General features: G+C 28.0%; 3 protein-coding genes across 3 annotated transcripts; 1 reads left to right on the top strand and 2 right to left on the bottom strand.

The window, feature by feature from the left end:
- The first annotated feature begins 74 nt into the window (after nt 1-74).
- LOC130665179 (cytoplasmic tRNA 2-thiolation protein 1) lies at nt 75-1689 on the top strand. Its single transcript, XM_057465473.1, has 4 exons — nt 75-232; nt 306-537; nt 633-940; nt 1189-1689. The coding sequence occupies exons 1-4, from the start codon at nt 185-187 to the stop codon at nt 1603-1605; spliced, it is 1005 nt and encodes a 334-aa protein (XP_057321456.1). The 5' UTR covers nt 75-184; the 3' UTR covers nt 1606-1689.
- On the bottom strand, nt 1650-5498 carry LOC130665178 (mitochondrial E3 ubiquitin protein ligase 1). The gene is made up of 5 exons (XM_057465472.1): nt 5168-5498; nt 4874-5079; nt 2655-2839; nt 2168-2366; nt 1650-2097 (listed from the first exon to the last, which is right to left on the bottom strand). Exons 1-5 carry the CDS (start codon nt 5270-5272, stop codon nt 1770-1772), a joined length of 1023 nt encoding a protein of 340 aa, XP_057321455.1. The 5' UTR covers nt 5273-5498; the 3' UTR covers nt 1650-1769.
- A 1856-nt stretch (nt 5499-7354) lies between these two features.
- LOC130665055 (uncharacterized) lies at nt 7355-20006 on the bottom strand. The gene is made up of 3 exons (XM_057465308.1): nt 19523-20006; nt 10183-10392; nt 7355-9126 (listed from the first exon to the last, which is right to left on the bottom strand). Exons 1-3 carry the CDS (start codon nt 19608-19610, stop codon nt 8777-8779), a joined length of 648 nt encoding a protein of 215 aa, XP_057321291.1. The 5' UTR covers nt 19611-20006; the 3' UTR covers nt 7355-8776.
- Nucleotides 20007-20452: the final 446 nt, after the last annotated feature.

The raw sequence follows: 20452 nt of genomic DNA, 5'->3' as shown, positions 1-20452 counted from the left end.
TGCATTCGGAAATGCTGTAGCTCTAACTATCGTTATATGTCAATTTTTACTGTGCGCAAGCGCGACAAATTTTAGTCAGCTGCAATGGCGTTTATTATTCATTTCCACGTGCAGTAGCACAATATCGAGAAAATAACCTCATTATTTTAATTACTTATCACTATTCAAATTTTATTAATTGACAATGCCACCAAAGTGTTCGGCAAAGTGTTCCAACAACGCAATTTTGAAAGTAAGTCAACAATTTTTAAATTCAAATTTAAATTAAAAAAACAAATAATTATTCGTTTTCTTTATTTAAACAGAGACCAAAAACTGGAGATGCACTTTGTAAAGAATGTTTTTTTCTTGCCTTCGAGACAGAAATTCATCACACGATTATAAATGGCAAGTTATTTAAACCCGGTTACAAAGTTGCGATAGGAGCATCAGGTGGTAAAGACTCCACTGTGCTGGCTTACGTTCTTAAAGTTTTAAATGACAGATATAAATACGGCCTTGATTTATTCCTCTTGTCAATTGACGAAGGAATAACTGGTAAACTATAAATACTTTAATACCATTCGATTTATTGCACAATAAATATTCAATTTTTTAAATAAAAATACCAACAATATTTGAAAATATTCCAGGTTACCGGGATGACAGTCTAAAGACAGTGCAGCAGAACCGAGACGATTATCAAATGCCTTTGAAAATTTTGTCTTACAAAGACTTGTACGGCTGGACAATGGACAAAATTGTCGAGCAAATAGGCCGCAAAAATAATTGTACATTTTGCGGAGTATTCAGACGTCAAGCTTTGGACCGCGGCGCAGCTCTCCTGGGTGTTGACTGCATCGCAACTGGACACAATGCTGATGATATCGCGGAAACTGTTCTGATGAATATTTTACGCGGTGACATCGCTAGACTCCAACGATGTACGTCAATAATTACTGTAAGTTTTTATTTTACTTCATTACAAATAATTATGAGTGTAAGTGCAGCAGATACAAGACAATTTTTAAATTTGGAATAAATAAATAATTTAATTGATTGAGAAAAATTTAAAATTTTTATTCTACTGACGTTTTATTTATTTTTTACAAAATTTAAAAAATTGACAATTGTCTGCTAGACTCACTGGTAAATAATTAATTATATTTATTTTAATTATCCGCTAAAATTAATTATTGCAATGAATAGTCAGGTCAGGACACAATAATGCGCTGCAAGCCATTGAAATATACTTATGAAAAAGAAATAGTTATGTACGCATACTACAAAAAACTCGTTTACTTTTCAACTGAATGTATATTTGCTCCAAACGCTTATCGTGGCCACACTAGGACGTTTTTAAAAAACTTAGAGAAAGTGAGGCCGTCATCAATTATTGACATTATTCACTCTGGGGAGACATTGCAGATCAAAGAGACTGTAAAAATGCCAGAACGTAGGAATTGCAGTCGCTGTGGGTTCGTTTCAAGTCAGGAAATATGTAAAGCCTGCATTCTGCTTGAAGGACTGAATCGAGGTCTGCCTAAACTAGGCATTGGTAAATCTCAGCGTGCAATGCAGCTGCTGAGCAAGGAAAAAATAGAGGAAAAATCAGTAGAGTTTTAATGAATAGTCCAATTCTGGTAATTAAATTTAATAAATTAATTAAATTTTATATCATCAATTTAAATATATATTTTGTATATAATACAGTTTTTATACACTTATTTATATTCCACATTTAAAACAATTTTATTTTTTTTATCCTAAGTCTAAAATTTAAGGCGGCATCAAATTATGTAGGCAGCGGCTTTTTGCTCGATAGCTGTCCGACAACCAGGACAGTAATCGTTTATACTTCCTGAGCAGTCTTCACATAAACAAACATGCCCGCATGGTAACAGAATTATTTCTCTCGGGTTGTCGCGACAGACTACGCAAAGTTGGTCGTCTCGTAATTCGCGATCTCTCACTCTTTGACGACGAGCTTTTCGTGTCTCCGCTAAATTCTGACGCAATTCCTCAGATAGTCTTTCTTCCTCGCGGTCTTTCCAGTATCTGCGGGCTAGCATTCCTCCAATCACTAGACCTATTGCTCCAAATATTACACACAGCCACCTGCGGGTCCCAGTTTATCGATTCATAAATTAACACCAACATTAATTATATTTATTTGAAATAAACAAACCTGTAGACACGTCGACGTTCATCCAATTTTCTTAGTAATGACCCAACGCTCATGGTCGTTAAATAAAGCGGAGTACCGTCCGCTGGTGGTTGTAATGTCAAATTTCCAGCTTTATCTGTTGTTATTTCTCCTATACCAGTCATTTTTACACCCTCGCGTAGCATTTCTTCAGTTGACTGTAATCCTCTCTGACGTATTCCTATAAATTATTAAATTATTTAGGTAACGATTTTCAAAACTTCTCGTTAATTTTCCTCGAGTTAGTAAATAAAAAAACGTCTTTTTGTTAGAAATCTCTATAAAAATTTTTCAAAGCTGGTAATTAATTCCAGAGGTTGCATCTAGTAAAAATAAATGACCTGAAAAAAGCATTTGTACGCGAAAAAATGCGACGTTTAAGATGTTGGTTCCAAGTATTAAACGACTGCCAAATATTCCCGGGCGTAAAAAAAATATTTATTAGTACCATGAATTTAAAAATAAATACCCGTGAAAAAACCCCAAATATGGTCGGTTATTGTTGGCGCACTTGGTTTAAATTCGTCGGATATAACATCCATGTCAAGAATTTCCGCGGACAATGCATCGATTACTTCCACTTTATGTGATCCATTCTGTAGAGCAAAAGGTACTGCATTGTAAACTTCTTGCATCGTTCGTTCTTGATCTGACCTAATTATCAAATAAATAATTAATTTTTTGTCTACATGGAAAAAATAGGCAGTACTGGGTACTGTTCTGCGCAGCAATCGACGAAAAATACAGAGAAAAATTCATATCATACATACACGGAAAAAACAATATAGTAGTGGTTACTCTTTGGGATAGTACTGAGTACTTTCTGTAAAAAAAAAAGTGTCAGACAGTAATGTATGCTATCTAGACTATATCCACTACTGTCCGCGATAGTACTCAGCACTGTCCAGAGAGTAGTAGAAATTTTTTTACAGAAAGTACTCAGTACTATCTCAGAGAGGGTTCTAGGCCAGAATACCCAATGTAAAAAAATCCAGTGCAAAAATATCTATGAAAAATATTCAATAGAAAAATATCCAGTGGAAAAAATATCCATAAGTCATTAATTTTCTGCATAAATGAATAATTTTTTCGATGGATATTATTGCATTTTATTGCATTGAATATTTTTCATGGATATTTTCGCGATGGATATTTTTCTGATGGATATTCTGACTGTTCACCCCCAGAGAGTTGCCACTACTATATTGTTTTTTCCGTGTAAGAAAAAAAAATCATTTTTTCGAGGTCCGTATCTCCAAGATACGGACCGATCCGGACCATGGGACAGAGTGTGATTATTTTCATTAAAGGTAGTCCCTAACTACGTTCGTTGTAGGAATAAGGGTCACTAATATAAACATTTATGATGATCCTGAAGTTAACCGACGTCTAATAATTTTATGATTTTTTGAAAAACGGTAAATTGTTGAAAAAAAAATAAACTAAAAATATACACAGGTAGAAAACTGAAAAAACTATAAGTGAAATTTTTTCAAATATTTTTTTTTAATGATATATCGTTTAAAAAAAATCCAAAAATTATTAGACGTCGGCTAACTTCAGTATCATACATTTTGTGTCTGTTTTGGTGCATTCTCGCAGAAAAAATTCAAAAACAGTAGAAAAAAAATTATTTTTTTGAGGTCCGTATCACCGAGATACTAACTCCTGTTCTAATATGAATCAGTCTTGTTAAAATGTATTTTTTCTTATTTTTTACGTCGATTACTGCGCAGAATAGTAATCAGTACTCCCTATTTTATGAGTGTGAATGTAGCAGACATAAGACAAATTTAAAATAATTAATAAATAGAGTAAATAATTGATAAAATAAAGTTTGAAACAAATGCATATATATACGTATATATTACACGCATGTGAACTTTTACTATTGACAAATTTTCGTAACAAAGAAAAAAAATTCAAATCTTCGAACTTATTATCTAATTTTAAAATACAAAATTTTTTCAAATCAATTTTCTGTCAAATTAAAAAAAACTCATTAATTAAAATTTTTTTTTTATTCTTTATTTACTTGTACTGTTTTTTTTTCACTTGAGTACAAACAGAAGTGAAAGTATCGACTTTAAAACAATGACATACAAAAGAAAAATAAAAATTGTCATCGTACGATTAGTACCTACTAATAACTTATTAAATTACAACTACAAAATAATTGATGCGTGTAGATGCAGCAGACATAAGACTATTTTTAAAGTCCATATAAAAAAATTAAAGAATTAAATTGATAAAATAAAAAAAAAAATGCATGTACTGGTAGAATTTTCTAAAAGCCCATTTTTTAATTTTTTTGATTAAACAATTTCATTTTATTATTTAAAAATTTTCAAAATTCTCAGATCTCTGCCAACTTTACTGTCATAAATAATTGTGCAATAAATAAAAACATTATGAGAAATGAATGATAATGTAGCAGACATCAGACAAATTTAAAATTATCAATAAATCGAGTAAATAATAAATAAATTTAAATTTAAAAAAAATGCGCATTTAAAAAATTAATAAGTGCATTTTTTAAAAATATTTTTTTTTCCATTATTTACTCTATTTATTTATGATTTTAAATTTGTCTTATGTCTGCTACATTCACACTCATCCCTATTTTCACGTGTAGCTGATGATAAACGAACTAGACATTCGAATAATTGAATTTGAAAAAATATTTACCAAAATCCAGCGGTAGTTCTGGCGACCACATGCTCTTTGACAGTGAGTCGCTGGATGACACCAGTAATTGTCGGATTATATACTCCATAAAGAGGTTTACCAAGTGGTCGTACAATACCACGGATCGCAATATAATTAAATTTATGATTCGGTGTCGTTTTAATTAATTCATTTAAATTAACGCCTACATCATGGACTTGGATATCCTAAAAATTGACTATAATATTTTTATGACTATTGATTAAGACGTTAAATGAACATTTAATTTTAATTATTTTATAACCGAGTCCTTACCTTGACTGAATTTATCGCCGTCTGACAGTGGAAATATTGTCTAAGACATATCCCCAGGATAATACTGTCGAGACCTAGAGCTATTATCTCACCCAAGTACTCCATTCTAAGAGGTTAGATTTAATGACGTTAAATTTATATCCGCTATTTTATTACTATTACACTTGACAATCTTCAGTGATAGCCGTAATTTAAATTCAAACATTTCACAGAATTTTAAATTTCAAATAATTGTATTTTAAATTTTAAAATATTCAGGCAAATTATTTTTAAAAACTTTGAAATTTAAAGAAACTCATTGTGCGCGATACGAAATTTATGACGTCAGACGTTTGTTTTTTTATTTTCTTTTACGGCAGTTTTTTTACGCCGCAAAGTTTCCCGCCTTCTTGATTGTCTTTTTTAAAACTTCATGTTGACACTTAATATTTTTATTGTTGTAATAAACGTGTTATTGCTAGATTTATTTACATTTACGGGATAGTGTAATTGAAGTTGTACAATCATCGTTTTTTTTTTTATTATTATACGAGATTTTTATTTATTTATTTTTTTTTTTGAAGCATTTTTATGAGGATTTAATTTTTATTAAAGTTGTAAATTAAATCTTAGAGGGCATTCTATTTAATTTACGTAGTAATTATTTTTTTAAATTATAATTACAGTAATTAAAATTATTTTTATTGATTTGAAAGCCGGAAAATTTCATGTGTGAATTTAGCAGAGATCAGATGAATTTTAAATTATTAATAAGTAGAGTAAATAATTAATTAAATGAAATTTTTAAAAAATGCGCATTTAAAAAATTTTGAAATTAATAAGTGCATTTTTTAAAAATATTTTTTTTCTAATTACTTACTCTATTTATTTATAGTTTTAAATTTGTCTGATGTTCCTAACATTCACACTCATAAAATTTAATCATTTATATTTTTAATCAAATTTGAATTTCTTTTCTTGGAAGAAAAAAAAGTTTCCGCGAAATAAATAATAATAATTTTTTATTGCACAGACAAAAAAATTTGAAAAATTTATAACGCGTATTATTTATTAATTTACTACGCGGTTAAATTTACTAGGATCGTGTACGTGTAATTTTATACACCCAGGAGTTATTGCAATTAGACTTCAAGTACCGGAAAATAAATTCTAGAAAAAAATTAATTTTTTATCAACTTTATATATTTTACTATTTGACCCTGTGCTTAAATCATCCCCGTGACGTCAAACAAATTTGTGATTCCCGCGTTGCTGGAGCTGCTATTTTATATTCCCAAAGTTCTTATTTATTTTTATGTTTTTTTTTTTTATTGTCCATTAATGCTCCAGTTTAATTAAATTATAATAAATTTTTCAAATACTTTTTTTATGATACTGAAGTTAACCGACGTCTAATAATTTTTGGATTATTTTAAAAATGTCAAATTATTAGAAGAAAGACAAAAATAAAAAAAATGCACATACAGAAAATTTAAAAAACTATAGGTGCAATTTTTTTCTAATAATTTATTGCTATGAAAACAAATCCAATAATTTTTAGACGTCGGTTATCTTCAGTATCATAGTTAATGATCCTGAAGTTAGCAGACAGTTGACAATTTTCTGGTTTTTTTTTCAACAATTAAATTAAAAAAAAAAAACTAAAAATATGCACATGTAGAAAATTTAAAAGACTACAAGTGCATTTTTTTAAATATTTTTTTTTTCATAATTTATTGTTTTTTAAAAAATCCAAAAATTATTAGACGTCGGCTAATTTCAGTATCATATTTTTTCAAGTATTTTTTTTTTGATATTTTATTGTTTAAAAAAACATCAAAAAATTATTGGACGTCGGCTAACTTCAGTATCATTCATAGTTAGGCGATGTCTAATAATTTTTAGATTTTTTTAAAAACGATAAATTATAAGACAAAAAAATTTCGAAAAAATTGCACTTACAGTTTTTTCAATTTTCTACATGTGCATTTTTTTAGTTTTTTCATTTTCGTAATTTATTTGTCGAAAAACAAAATCCAAAAATTAGTAATCGTCTGCTAACTTCAGGACCATCTTTTTTTCTTATTAACTGAAAACTTTTTTTTTACAAACTTATTTTCAAACTTATATTTATTAATTCTCTTTGAATTAAAAAAAAAATCACAAAATAAATTAATAGTTAAAGGATTAAAAAAAATAACGACCATATAATTTTACAAATTTTATTTATAAAAAGTATAAAAAATAAATAACAATAGAATGGTATGAACAATAATAATTGACATTTATACTTTACATACTCAATTATCAACAATCTCATATAACATCATATTATCCCACACATATATTTATATATATCTACACCCACTCATACTTACACTTTTACAATTCCATTCCCACTACAAACAAACTCATGATCTACGGATTTTTATTTTATTGCTAATAAAAAATATGTCTATTTGACTTTATCATACACATCATACCCAATATATATATACATATATATATATTTCAGCATTTTTCATGGCAGTCGGTGATATAAATATATATATCTGTACAATTGGGCGCAATTGGGGCCTTGATAGATCCGAGATTGAGGCCAAATAGGGGGGTCGTCGTCTTGTTATTAATTTTTATTTTCTTTATTATTTTATTATACATCTCTGCTTACTCACTCATTCACTCACTCTCTCCCTCTCTCTCACACACAAAATATATATTCACACATTCTTAATTATAATCTAAACGCCTCATCGCGAGCTAGCTATTTTTGACAGCATTAAATCCACATCATTTTTCTTATCTTATCTCTATCACCCTCATAATAATAATTACTGACACATTCAACTACAAAGAGAATTTAAAAATAATATACAAAAAAAAAACATCAATTTTTTTGACAAAGACAAAATACTTGATTGGAAATAAAAGTAATGATAGTCGCGGACTAAATAATTTTCAATGAAATTTAAAAAAAATAATTTAAATCAGTCAAAATATAAATATAATTATAAATTAACTTATTTATATAATTTGTTTTTACGTAACTTCAAATTTCCAAGTGATAAATGTCATTTTAATTTAAATTACAATGTACTTTTTTTAGTTCATTTAAATAATTGACTTTTTCCCGGGCATATGTAAATTTAATTTCCTGAATTATTTTAAAAACCATAATTTTAATTGAAAATTATTTTTTTTTTGTGTAATTAGTTTTTAAATACGAGAAATTTCATAGCAAGACTTTAATAAATTCACAGTTATCAAAAACTAATTAAGATTTTTTTTTAATTTTTTGAATTATCAACAAATCGATTTTCCTGTAAAATAAATAATTTTCTTAATTTCCGTCATGGAAAAATCGTCGTAATTATCCTTGAAAATTAAAAATATTTTTCCAAGTATAAAATTTCTAGTCAAAAAAATCAATGAACTGAAACATTTGAAACCTAATTAATAATTTAAAATATATATACAATTATTTGAAATTTAGTCCAGATTGAATCCTCGCTGGCCAATAATTTAAATGAAAATAAAAAAATCCATTGACATTTAAATTTCCGTTATGTCAGGCCGATAAATAAAATAAATCTTAAGTAATGATGATTACTGATATTAAATATATAAATCCTACGCTGTCTGTGGCTGTACTGGAATATTAGATTGAACTGGCACTGAGATGACGTAAATATTCAACTTCTCGCCCGACGCTTTGTCCACTAGGTCAGCGTAGTTTACGGAATCGTATGGAGGCGGTGCGAATAGATGATAAGGCGGAGGTGGTGTCTCAGTAACACCGCGACTAGAATTAACAGGCTCGCCAGTACGTGGTACACCATAGGGTGTACCAAGTGTACGAGCACCACGTCTGCAGCACCATTCGGAGCAACTCACTATCAGAAAAAATGCCACTAAACCACCAAAGGATCCAATGTACCAGACTATTGACCAAGGGTCCAATGGACTGTGTTTGTCTATGTCTGAAATTTAAATATTCATTTTTATTTTATTTAATCCCTTATGTTTTATGATACTCGATCTAACCGACGTCTAATAATTTTTTGATTTATTTTCCAAGCCATAAATTATAATGAAAAAATATTGGAAAAAATTGCACCGATAGTTTTTTTAATATGACACTAAAGTTAGCAGACGTCTGACAGTTTTTGAATTTTTTTAAAAACGATTGACTATAAAAAAAAAATATTTTGAAAAATTTCACCTATAGATTATTAAATTTTCTACGTGTGTATATATTTATTTATTTTTTTTTTTTAATTTATTTGTTGAAAAAAAAATCCGAAAATTTGTTACTGTCTGCTAACTTCAGGATCGTTTTTTTAATTTTCTACATGTGCATTTTTTTCACAAATCAAAGGCAAAAAAAAACAAAAAATAAAAAAATGCACATGTAGAAAATTTCAAAAACTACAGGTGCAATTTTTTCAAATATTTTTTTTTTATAATTTATCGTTAAAAAAAAATACAAAAATTATTAATCGTCGGCTAACTTCAGTATCATACTACAGGATCATTACATCTTTATAATTAGCATATTTTTTTTATAAATACAGAACCCTGACCTCAGTTTATGCGTAGGAAAAATGAATTTAAAAATTAAAAGAAGCGAAACAGGTTTTTTTTTTTTTAAATAAACATGAATAAAAAAATATGATAATGTTTGAAGTATACACGGGATGCGTAGAAAATTTATATTTCTTTTTTTTTTATTAAGGACTGGTGAGTAAACTTTAAAAATAGTCGAATCGTCTGGTCGGTTGTTGGTTGTATGGACAATTATATATACAACGAACCAGTTTTTACACTCACTAAGAGTTGCTCTTGGTGAAGCGGTTCGAGAACCAGAACCTTCTGTTGCTCAAGACTCTTGTGGATTTATATGAGAATAATGTTTTTTTTTTCTTTTTCTTCTTGTTTACTTTTATGAGGGAAAGAAAAATGTTGGGAGCAGTGAGATAATTAGCTATCAGTATGATAATTAATGTGTTCAGCGGTTTTGTTTTATTATACCTCACCTAAATCATGATCACTGTCTTTACTTCCATTGTCCATTCCCCTTTCTCGTGGCTCCGACTCAAATTCAATGACGTACATTGTTTGCTCTTCTTGAGGTGATTCATTGGCCTTTGATTCATATCTTTGAGATACTTGATTACTTTCATTCGTTTTCGGTGACTTTCTTCCAAAATCAGGGAAGTCGTAGTTGGCTAAACTGTGCAGATAATCTGTAATTTAAATTTATTATTAAATTTAAATTTTTAAAAATAAAAATTCGCGGGAAAAATTTTTTACTGATCGAGTCCGAATTTTCTTTAATGATTTACGTAAATTACAATCACTGATGTTCAGTATTCAATTAGGGGTAATTCGATGCTTAGTTTATGCTAATTAACCGCTGGGTAATCAAATTAAATGTATTTTTCTTTGTTCCGAATTGATGAACTGGTCAATAGTTTGATGTAAATTGAATGATAGCGCAGTTATTGTAATAATAATTACGTAGTATTTAATTATGGAAGGAATTGGTATTTTTATTTTGAATTGCTGAGGGTATTGGCTGTGGCAATAGACAGTATGGATATTAAATTATATTTCTGGGTAATTTAACGATAGATATTCTGGTTTCGTGAGCAATTAAATTACTGAAAGTAAGCAGTTTAATTTACTTAATAAGCATTTGTATTATTGTTGAAATGTTGTTGGTAATAAAAGAAAAAAATTATTGTGAGTAATTACTATTATTAGCTTTGCATTTATGAGTAATATAAATTATTTTAATATTTTTCTTTTTAGTTCAAACACTGTAAAAAATCCGGAGTGAATTCGGATTGAAATTAAATCCGAATTCACTCCGCATTCACTCCGCCACTCGGAGTTCCGGAGTTTTAAAAAAAATCACTCCTCATGCGGAGTGAATTGGGATTTTTTTTTTAGCGGAGTGATCTCGGAGTGATGCGGATTTTATTTCACTCCAAATTCACTCCGGTCTGGAGTTTTAATACTTAAATAAATTTATGTTAATTTATATTAAACTGCTAAACAATGTGTGTGTGCGAGTGTGTGTTTGCGTGCATGTATGTGTTTGGGTGTGTTCAGGGGTTTGTGTGCGAATGTCTGTGTGTGTGCAAATGTGTGTGTGCGAGTGCGCGTGTGTGCCTAAATATGTATGTGCGTATGTGTGTGCATATCAGCTGATCAATAATGTAATACGCGAGTTTTTACTTCGATTTTATTGAGTGGAGCAATTTTTTATTAATAATATTTTCAAAACTCCGCTCCGGAGTGAATTTCACTCCGAGAGGAGTGAATAATTAAAAATTCATTCACTCCGCATTCACTCCGGATTTAATCCGAATTTACTCCGCGAATTTTTTACCGTGAACAAATAATTTTTAGTCGAAATTGAAATAAAAATTCTTAAATAATTTATTTTAATAAAATATTGGAGTAAATTTTTTATATTAAATTTGAATAAAAAATTAATATCAAAGTTTTATAGTTGAATATTAAAAGTAATAAAGCCGCTGTCAGAATTAAAAAAAAATTATTTAAATAAATTTTATTTAAAAATAAAATTTACTACCGGTAAATAAAAAAAAATTATTGATATAAATTTTTTTCATCCACCGTACACTTGGCCCAAGTGGAATTACAAAATATGAGTATTTCCCGCTTAAAGAAACTAGATCAAGTTGCAATAGTCTTGTCGGTATAAAGAAAACCAGGTGCTATAAGACAAGATGAAAAAGATAAAGTACGAATAAGCAAGCTAGTGATATGACTATAAAAAAATTCAAGACAAATTTATAAAAAGGTTTTCAAGTATACATACAATTTAACCCATCGAAATAAATTCAAATTTTAAAATCCATTTACTCTTACCAACAATCAAATTTTTATTTCCCAATTTATATTTTTTCCATTAGTCATTTCTATTTTTCTTTATCACCTCACTATCTCCCAGATACATAAATAATTATGTTTGTACTTCCATATAAATTCCACTTGTATTTGTTTTCGATATTCGAATTTATCGATCATTACATTGTCACCAAATGACTTTGTTTACTGACTCACGATAAATATTTAAGACTAATAAATTTTGAGTAAAGTAATGCTCGATAGTTTATTTTATTTATCGGTAATGGAATTTGAAAATAAAAATTATTTCTTCATTCATTATATTGAGTAGTAATTATTACTTATAATTTTTTTCTTTTTAATGCTAATTGTTGGTTACTAAAATAATTAAATTCATTTGTGTATTGTACAAAAAAATGATTTAATTGATAGATAAAAAAAATCTATGACGAAATAATGAATATATTAGTGATCGATCTTGACCTCGTTTTTAGGGAAAGAAAATAGAAAAAAATTATTAGTACAGACACTAATACTTAAAATACACAGTACTGTATTATTGTTATTATTATTATTATTATTATTATTATTATTATTACGTAATGAGTTCTATAACGATCACTTTACAAAGTTGTACATGTAATGGCACGTGTAACAAGTCACGTACTATATGGTAGAGTACATAGTATAGTAACTCAGCGCAATTGGAGCCAACAATTACATTCTGAGATGAAGATTTTTTTGTTTGTTTAATTTTTCTACTGCATTTATTTTACATTTACATTTAAAATTTTTTTAAACTCTGATTGACTACTGATATTTTATTACATATCGAAAATTAAGCCGCGAAAAATTGATAATTTAGATTTTTATTCGTCAATTTTGTAAATATTTAAATTATTTAAATTCGCGGGCTTTTATTCGAAGATTTGAATGTGAAATTTTTTATTGTTGATAAAATTTATCAAAAATTTAATTATGCAAATAAAAAAAGAGTTATCTCAAGGATAATAATAATAATTAATTAATTATATTTAAATAAAATTATCTAATGAGAATTAAAAGTTGGGTACGGGCTATTTACATTTTTTTAAAAAATTTTTGAATCATTAGTCAGTTAAAAAATTTTTAGAAATTAATTTGCTAATAGAAATTGAGAATTTTGTAAAGAAAAAATGGGTCATTTTAATTTTTTTTGCGACTAGAAAAAGTGGAAAAAAAATTTAGACAACTGTAAATTTTGAAAATTAAATTACAAAACTAAAATTTAATAAATTTATTGAAGTTAAATTTTTAAAAAATTTAATATTTTATTTTTACTTCAATATAAAGAAAATTTTAAAGTTTTAATTACAAAAATATTAAATTTACAACTAGCAAATATTTATCTTCGTGTAAACTTGAACAGAATTCAATTACCTACAATTAGAGCCCTTACAATTTTAATTAAGATCCAAGATTGAAATTTAAATTTCCATAATTATTACATACAGTTTTAAATTTCACTTGTCAACTTAAAATTCAAATATAAATAAATTCGAAAATTTATTTTGGGTAAAATAATTACCGATAAAATTAAAAAATCCCCAACCTTGGAGATAATTAAGAGCAAAGCAAAAAATAAATATCTAAATTAAAATGATATCCCGCCCTATATATATCCAGACTCATATATATCCTTTTATATCTTTTCAATAATATTATAATCATAATTCATATGATATTCATCGCCTATACCGGTTCTTTCGTTGATTCCCCATCATACTAGTGATACATGTGCCAGTAGCATCATATCCGCCACTAAGAAGATGAAGTCACGAATTTCTTATTCACAGATCAGGTTTTAAGAAATGAGGAAGCGCATGACTCCATTGAGTTTGTCCACCAAGTCACGATGTCACGACTAATAAAATATTCGCGTACCATTTACTTGTACATAAAAATTTCATCCATATATATATATATATATATATATATATATATATATATATATATACATATATTTTACATTTAATATTTAATCTTATATACGCATTATATATATCTTGCGAGTCGTAGTGGAAGGTATAAAAGTCACACGGTTTAAAATAAAAAAAACTTATGATGCGATCAACGCTGCTAGATTACTAATCATCATTTATGTTAATAATTTAGACATACCAATCATCAGTGATCAAAGTCTCAGTATCTATATAAATATATGTGTATGTATGAGTAAGTTTAATATATATGTACATATAAGGGAACTCCGGGTAAAATTACACTTTTCGAAAGACAAAGAAAAATTTTTTTATTGTTTAAAAATTCTGTTATAGTTCATAGAAAAATATGGGGCAAATTGATCAGTGCACAGAGCGGGAAATTTCAAATTTTTTTTTATCGGCCCATTTCGTCTCAGTCTCATTTTTAGTTTCCATTGAAAAAGAAATTTTTTATTCGTTCCTTAAATGTTTTTATTAAAAACTACACTGTAAAAAGAGCGGTGTTAAAAATGGACTCATTTTAACTCCGCCCGGTGTTAAAATAAAATTACACCGGTGTAGAAGGAGTAATTCAACGGTGTTAAAAATACCGGTGTTAAATCAGGGTAACCGGTGTAAAAGCGGAGTAAAATCGGTATAAAAGCAGGATAAATGGTGTAAAAACGGAGTAATATCGGTGTAAAAGCGGAGTAATACCGGTGTAAAAGCTGGGTAAACTGCGTCCGCTTGGAGTATTAATTTTAAAGATTATAAAACACAAAAAATGTCAGTTCATTATGAAAATTAATAAAGAATTTTATTTATTAACTAGTATAGTGATTGAGTAAGTAAAAATATTCACAAAGTAAAATATTTTAACACCGGTACAGAATATTTACACCGGCGGTGGCGTTATTTTTACACCGGTCTAGAATATTTACACCGGCAGTGGTGTTATTTTAATACCGGAGAATTTTTTTGAACACCGGTACAGAATATTTACACCGGCGACGGCGTTATTTTTACACCGCTTTCGGTGTTGAAATTTAACACCGTCAATTTTAACACCTACACCTCTTGGATTACCCCGGTGATTTTTTACAGTGTAGATGCTGATTCTGAATTGTAAATACAAAAAATTAAAAAATAGGCCTAACTGTCCCGACTGATCATCATGCCCCATTTTTCTACAAACTGTAGCAGAGTATTTTCAAATAAAATAAAATAAAAAAACAATTTCCTCGTCTCAAAAAATGGTGTCTCATTTTCTCGGACATTTACCAAAAATATATCTCATTTTGCCCCGGGTTCTGTTATACATGTATATATAAATAGACATTGAATAGATGAAGTACATGTGTGACATATGTACGATAGATATTGTATTATTTGCCCGAAATATACCCTTATAACCAACATCTATTTCTGGAGACAAACGCGATCAACCAGACTACCACATACATACATATATATATATATTATACATCAAATATATCATATACAATATACATATATGACGGTATATGTAAAGTGGGAATCGACTTTTGTCAAACCCTATATGCAGACTGTAACTGGTTCCATGCAGACAAGAGACATATGAACAAATTTTGTCGCAAACATTGTGTCAGATATATATGTATATATGAATTGATATCAAGACAAGTTAATATATATATATTGTATGTACATGATAAAAGCTGACCCGGATCTTTCCAGATGTAAATAATTGCGAGTTGAATATCCGAGTGTGTTTTCTCACGGAGATCAACAACAAACGTTTATATTAACATCTTTATAATTATTATTATGATCATGATTTGTTTTTCAGTTTGTTGTTGTTGTTGTCGTTAGATTGTTTTTTGTTGTAAAACATTACATAAAATTAGCTAACAGTATCACCTGAGAAAGGCGAAAGATTAGGTCTAGTCTTCAACCTTGACGGTTGCATAATTATTATTTACGTTTTAAATATTAATTTACATTATGTGTAATGCATGATAAGAATTATGCGGGATTCATATATAAGAGACGTGTTGTTTATTATGTTAAATTTTTAATGGTGTTAAGGATACTTTGGATATTTATTTGAATATTTTTCAAATTTTTGAAAGTGAAAAATATTATTCGCTGTTGTTCATTTTTTTGTTTTGTAAATAATTTCTAATGAAATCGAGTAAATTATGGAAATTTATTTTAAATTATTTGAAAAAAAAAAAAAAAAAATTGTATAAATAATTTACGGGAATTTTGAATGGAATTATTTTCTCAATTGATCAGCTATGAAATCATTTACTAGTAAACAAATTATAAAAATAGCATGTTAACACACTTCCTTGTATATTGTTTACCTCGATTCCCGATACAATAATTGTCTTTGTTTTACTACAACTATTTTTATTTTAAATTGAAAATAAGGCCATCGCACAATGGCACTCGAGGTAAAGCAGATATGGAACGTCAATCTGTCATGCAATAAATTTTTAAATAATTAATTCATTAAACCCAAAGTATTTACACTGAAAAAAGTCGGGATTTTATTTAAATTCGAATTTATTAGAGTTCCCGGGCTTTGGAAAAATTACTTCGCGTTCGGAGTAAATTTCGGAGTGATCTGGATTTTAATTAAATTCGCAATTTTTTATAGTGCGTGTGTAATATGAACACATTTTTGACCACCTGTTCGCGTAAAATAATTAATATGAATATTTCCACATGATAAATTTAAATTCAAATATTATATTTTAAAATTCGTGTCATCACTTTTGAGTAATTAGGTTTATATGTATATGTAATTTTTTTTTTCTTTTTTTAAACTAAAGACATAAAAATTAACAAGTGTCGATGACGATGACAAGCAAGCAGCTGAAAAGTAATGTAAGGAGACATTGAATAAAGAAAAGACTCGAGTGCTCCTTGATATACTGACTATGGAAGTGTCTCTCAGCTTTGTGGTAACATACTCGGCCTTAGATGAAATACCAAGTACACTGTGTATAATAGACAAGAAAAAATGAGAGTACTATGTATAGTTATTGTATCTACAGAGACTTACATGGACTGTGATCTTCTCATAAAAGGATGAAGATAAAGAAGTAATAATTTAATTTAGATTTTTTTTTAATTTTCCCAGCAAAAGCTTGAGCTGATAAAACGTTTGGTTCAAATTTAGTACACAGAAGAAAATAATTTCTTGGCTCAACAAAATTTTGTTTTTAATTCATAATGAAAAAATTTTCTTGGGGCGAATAAAAATTTTTTGCGTCAAGAAATTCTTTTTTTTCTGAGTAGTGAAGGAAAATTAAGCACAGGAAATAAAACTAAGTGACAACTCAATGGATTAATAAGTGCGGGAATTTTATCAGTCACCGCCGCGGTTAACTTCGAGTATTTAGTTATCTAATTTTTTTTAAAATTTGGTGTTGGTTTATTTTTTATCGCGATAAAATTCTACACAATAACCAACGACCTACATTAAGGAAAACGCTGGCTTGTCGCCAAAGTTACGTATAAAACGGCGTCGTTAACGGATACCGGTGGACAATTAAGCGAAACGAATCGATCACACGTTTAAAGAGAAGAGGATGTAAGAAGAAATATAAAAAAATTAAGAAGAATAAGGATCGAGTGGGAAAAAAGTCTTTGAGGAAAGCTTTATAAGTTGGAGAAAAAGCTCGAGGTGCTGAGTTGAAGCTGAAGAAAAAGAAGAAGAAGGAGAAGAGATGGATAAGAATGAGTTTATTTTAAAAGGAAGAAAAATAAAATATGATATTTAAAATTCTTTGGATATAAGAAGAAATGAAACAGAAAAAATAAAATTTACAAATTCGTGACTGCGGTTTTTTAAAGACTTTTTGTAAAATAAAAAAGGCCCTTTTGAGAATAGCGAGTTAGGGATTTGCTACGTGGATTTACCTTCAAGAACAAGAACGAGGAGTAACAAGAGCGATCGTACTCATGCCCGTGAGATTCGTCACGAACTTGCGCTCTTTTTATTTTTATTTCTTGTCAATTTTATTTTTTATTTCTATTTTTATCACTAACATTATTCTCTCTTTTTGTTGCTATATTTTTATTTTTTCACTATTTTCTTTTATTTTCATTTGTCAATCGTCTAAAAACGCCATTCTGGCAAGGAAATATCGTGTTGGCAAACCACGAGTAATAACTTGGCGATGTTAATCTTTAAAATATTAAAAAAATGTAAATAAAAAAAAATTTCGACAATTTTTGTGCTCTAATATGTGGGCTACTTGTTCTATTATTTTTTTTTTAATTTCAGTAAACAAAACTTCTTAATAAAAAATTTTTTTACGCTGATTATTAATAGTCGTCATTTCCAAAATTTTTTTTTTTAAAACACAAGACCACTAATTAAAGAAAAATGGAGCAGTTTGACGTATGTCATAATTTGAATTTAAAAAAAAATTAAATATTTAAAGACACCTTTAAATTTTTCGTTAGAGGCAAAAATTGTAGGAAATAAAATAAAATTTTTAATACCCAGCTGATATATTTATTTATCTTATTTATTTTATGAGATATTGCTAATAAAAATAAAAATAATTTTTGAATAGTTGACATTTTAATAAAGCTGATTAACTTTTAATTGACAAGCTCTCGTTAAGCTTCTTTACTTATTATTATTATTTTTTTTTCTCATTCTTATTCACTAGTGTCTAATTAATAGGGTGAATAAAATAAAATAAAACGTAAAATATAATACTTTGTATTGTATGAAGTAGCGCGTGCGTGATAAATAACACGAGTCGCGTCGGAAATCTCCCGCGAAGACATTAAACACAATTATATATATATATAATTACGATTTATATATTATCGCGTGTGCGTTCGACGAATTAATTTGTCAGTCGATAACGCAATAAATCAATTCATTAATCAACTTTATAAAAATTAATTAATTAATTAAATTATTAAAATAAAAAAAATATATTTTTAGCTGCATCAGATATTTTTAATAAATTTAAAATATATTGATTGGTACGTCGAAATCAAGTGCACTCGAGTGTCAAAGAAGGTTAAGAGGATTTCCAAAATTATTAATATCTGCGGAAAAAAAATGATGTTTTAAATAAAGATAATAATTTAAAAATTTAAAAATAAAATTTCAAATTTAATAATTGTAGATAAATTAAATGTTTCTGTAATGAACAATAAATTTAAATCACGCGACAACGCAATGAAACTGGCGCGAAATCGTATGTTGAATTATTGAGGTCTAAGGTCTTGGATATTTTTTTATATTTTTTATTTAGATAACATTTAAAATCAATCAACTGTTTCTATAATAAAATACCGATGGGTATCAATTAATGATTGAGTGATGATAAACAAGTGGGCTTGATAAATAATCATATATATTAAGATATAAAGATTATCTATAAATAGTAACGGGAAGAAAAAAAAAATGATAGTAAAAGTAATTGAAAAAAATTTATAATTTGATGTCAAGTAGATATTTTGTAATGACAAAAAAAGTTCCATTAATTAAATGAAAAAAAAAAATTTTTTTTACCTGGATTAGGTGACGTAAAAATAGCCGGTATCGTTGTAATGAGTATCGTAATTACAAAAATTAGACACGACGAAGCCACAAAAAACATTTTAAAATTTTCAAAAAATATCTATTTATATTTAAAATTATTTATTTATTAAAAAAGGTAATTTGTATTCACAATTTTATTAATTAACACTACACTGGGCATTTTAATTAACAATTGGAGTATTTCTTATAAAGTTCTTGGATTATTCATTTTAATCACTGGATAAAAATTCATTACTGTTTTCTTATTTTGAATGTTTAATTATTTGCAGTAAATAATTAACAATTAATGAATAATATTAGTAATGATTAACGAAATTAGCAAGTGTCTGTGCAAAAAGAAGCTGACTGAGCCTCGTGGGCTCTTTCCTTCGCGACTTCTCGGCTAGTTAGCCAACGTTCAACTGCTCGTGTCTCTGCCTTGGGCATCGTAATATACATAAAGTCCCAAGATAAGCCGACAGTGCAGCTAGAGAGCTAGTAAAACTGTGAGCATGAGCAAGAGGATAAGATATAGAAAGAGAAATACCATTTATACTCCCACTATTCTCCTCACGGGATTCCCTCTCTCTTACAAACTTTATATATATAATATAATATATATATTGTCTTTACTTGTATTATTTTATATTGTCTTTCATTCTTTCTCTTAACCAAATTCTTCAATATCTTCCTCTCTCGCAAACTTTGTATTCCACAGGATTCTAACACTATACCTCTACTTCTTATCCTTTGAAGAATTACTTCCTGTGACAAAAAAGTAGACAAGGATTGAGGTAAAATAAGACACTGTTTTTTAGCAAAAAATTTTTTTCATGTTTGCTAAAATTGAAAATAGTGTAATAGTAATTTTTTTATGAAAAATAGAAAAAAATTTTTGGATTCTGGTATAAAATATTTTTT

This window comes from Microplitis mediator, chromosome 3 (genome assembly GCF_029852145.1).
Source record: "Microplitis mediator isolate UGA2020A chromosome 3, iyMicMedi2.1, whole genome shotgun sequence".
Taxonomy (NCBI): Eukaryota; Metazoa; Arthropoda; class Insecta; order Hymenoptera; family Braconidae; genus Microplitis; species Microplitis mediator.
The sequence above is the reverse complement of the archived record's forward strand: the minus strand, read 5'-3'. Positions and strand labels throughout refer to the sequence as shown.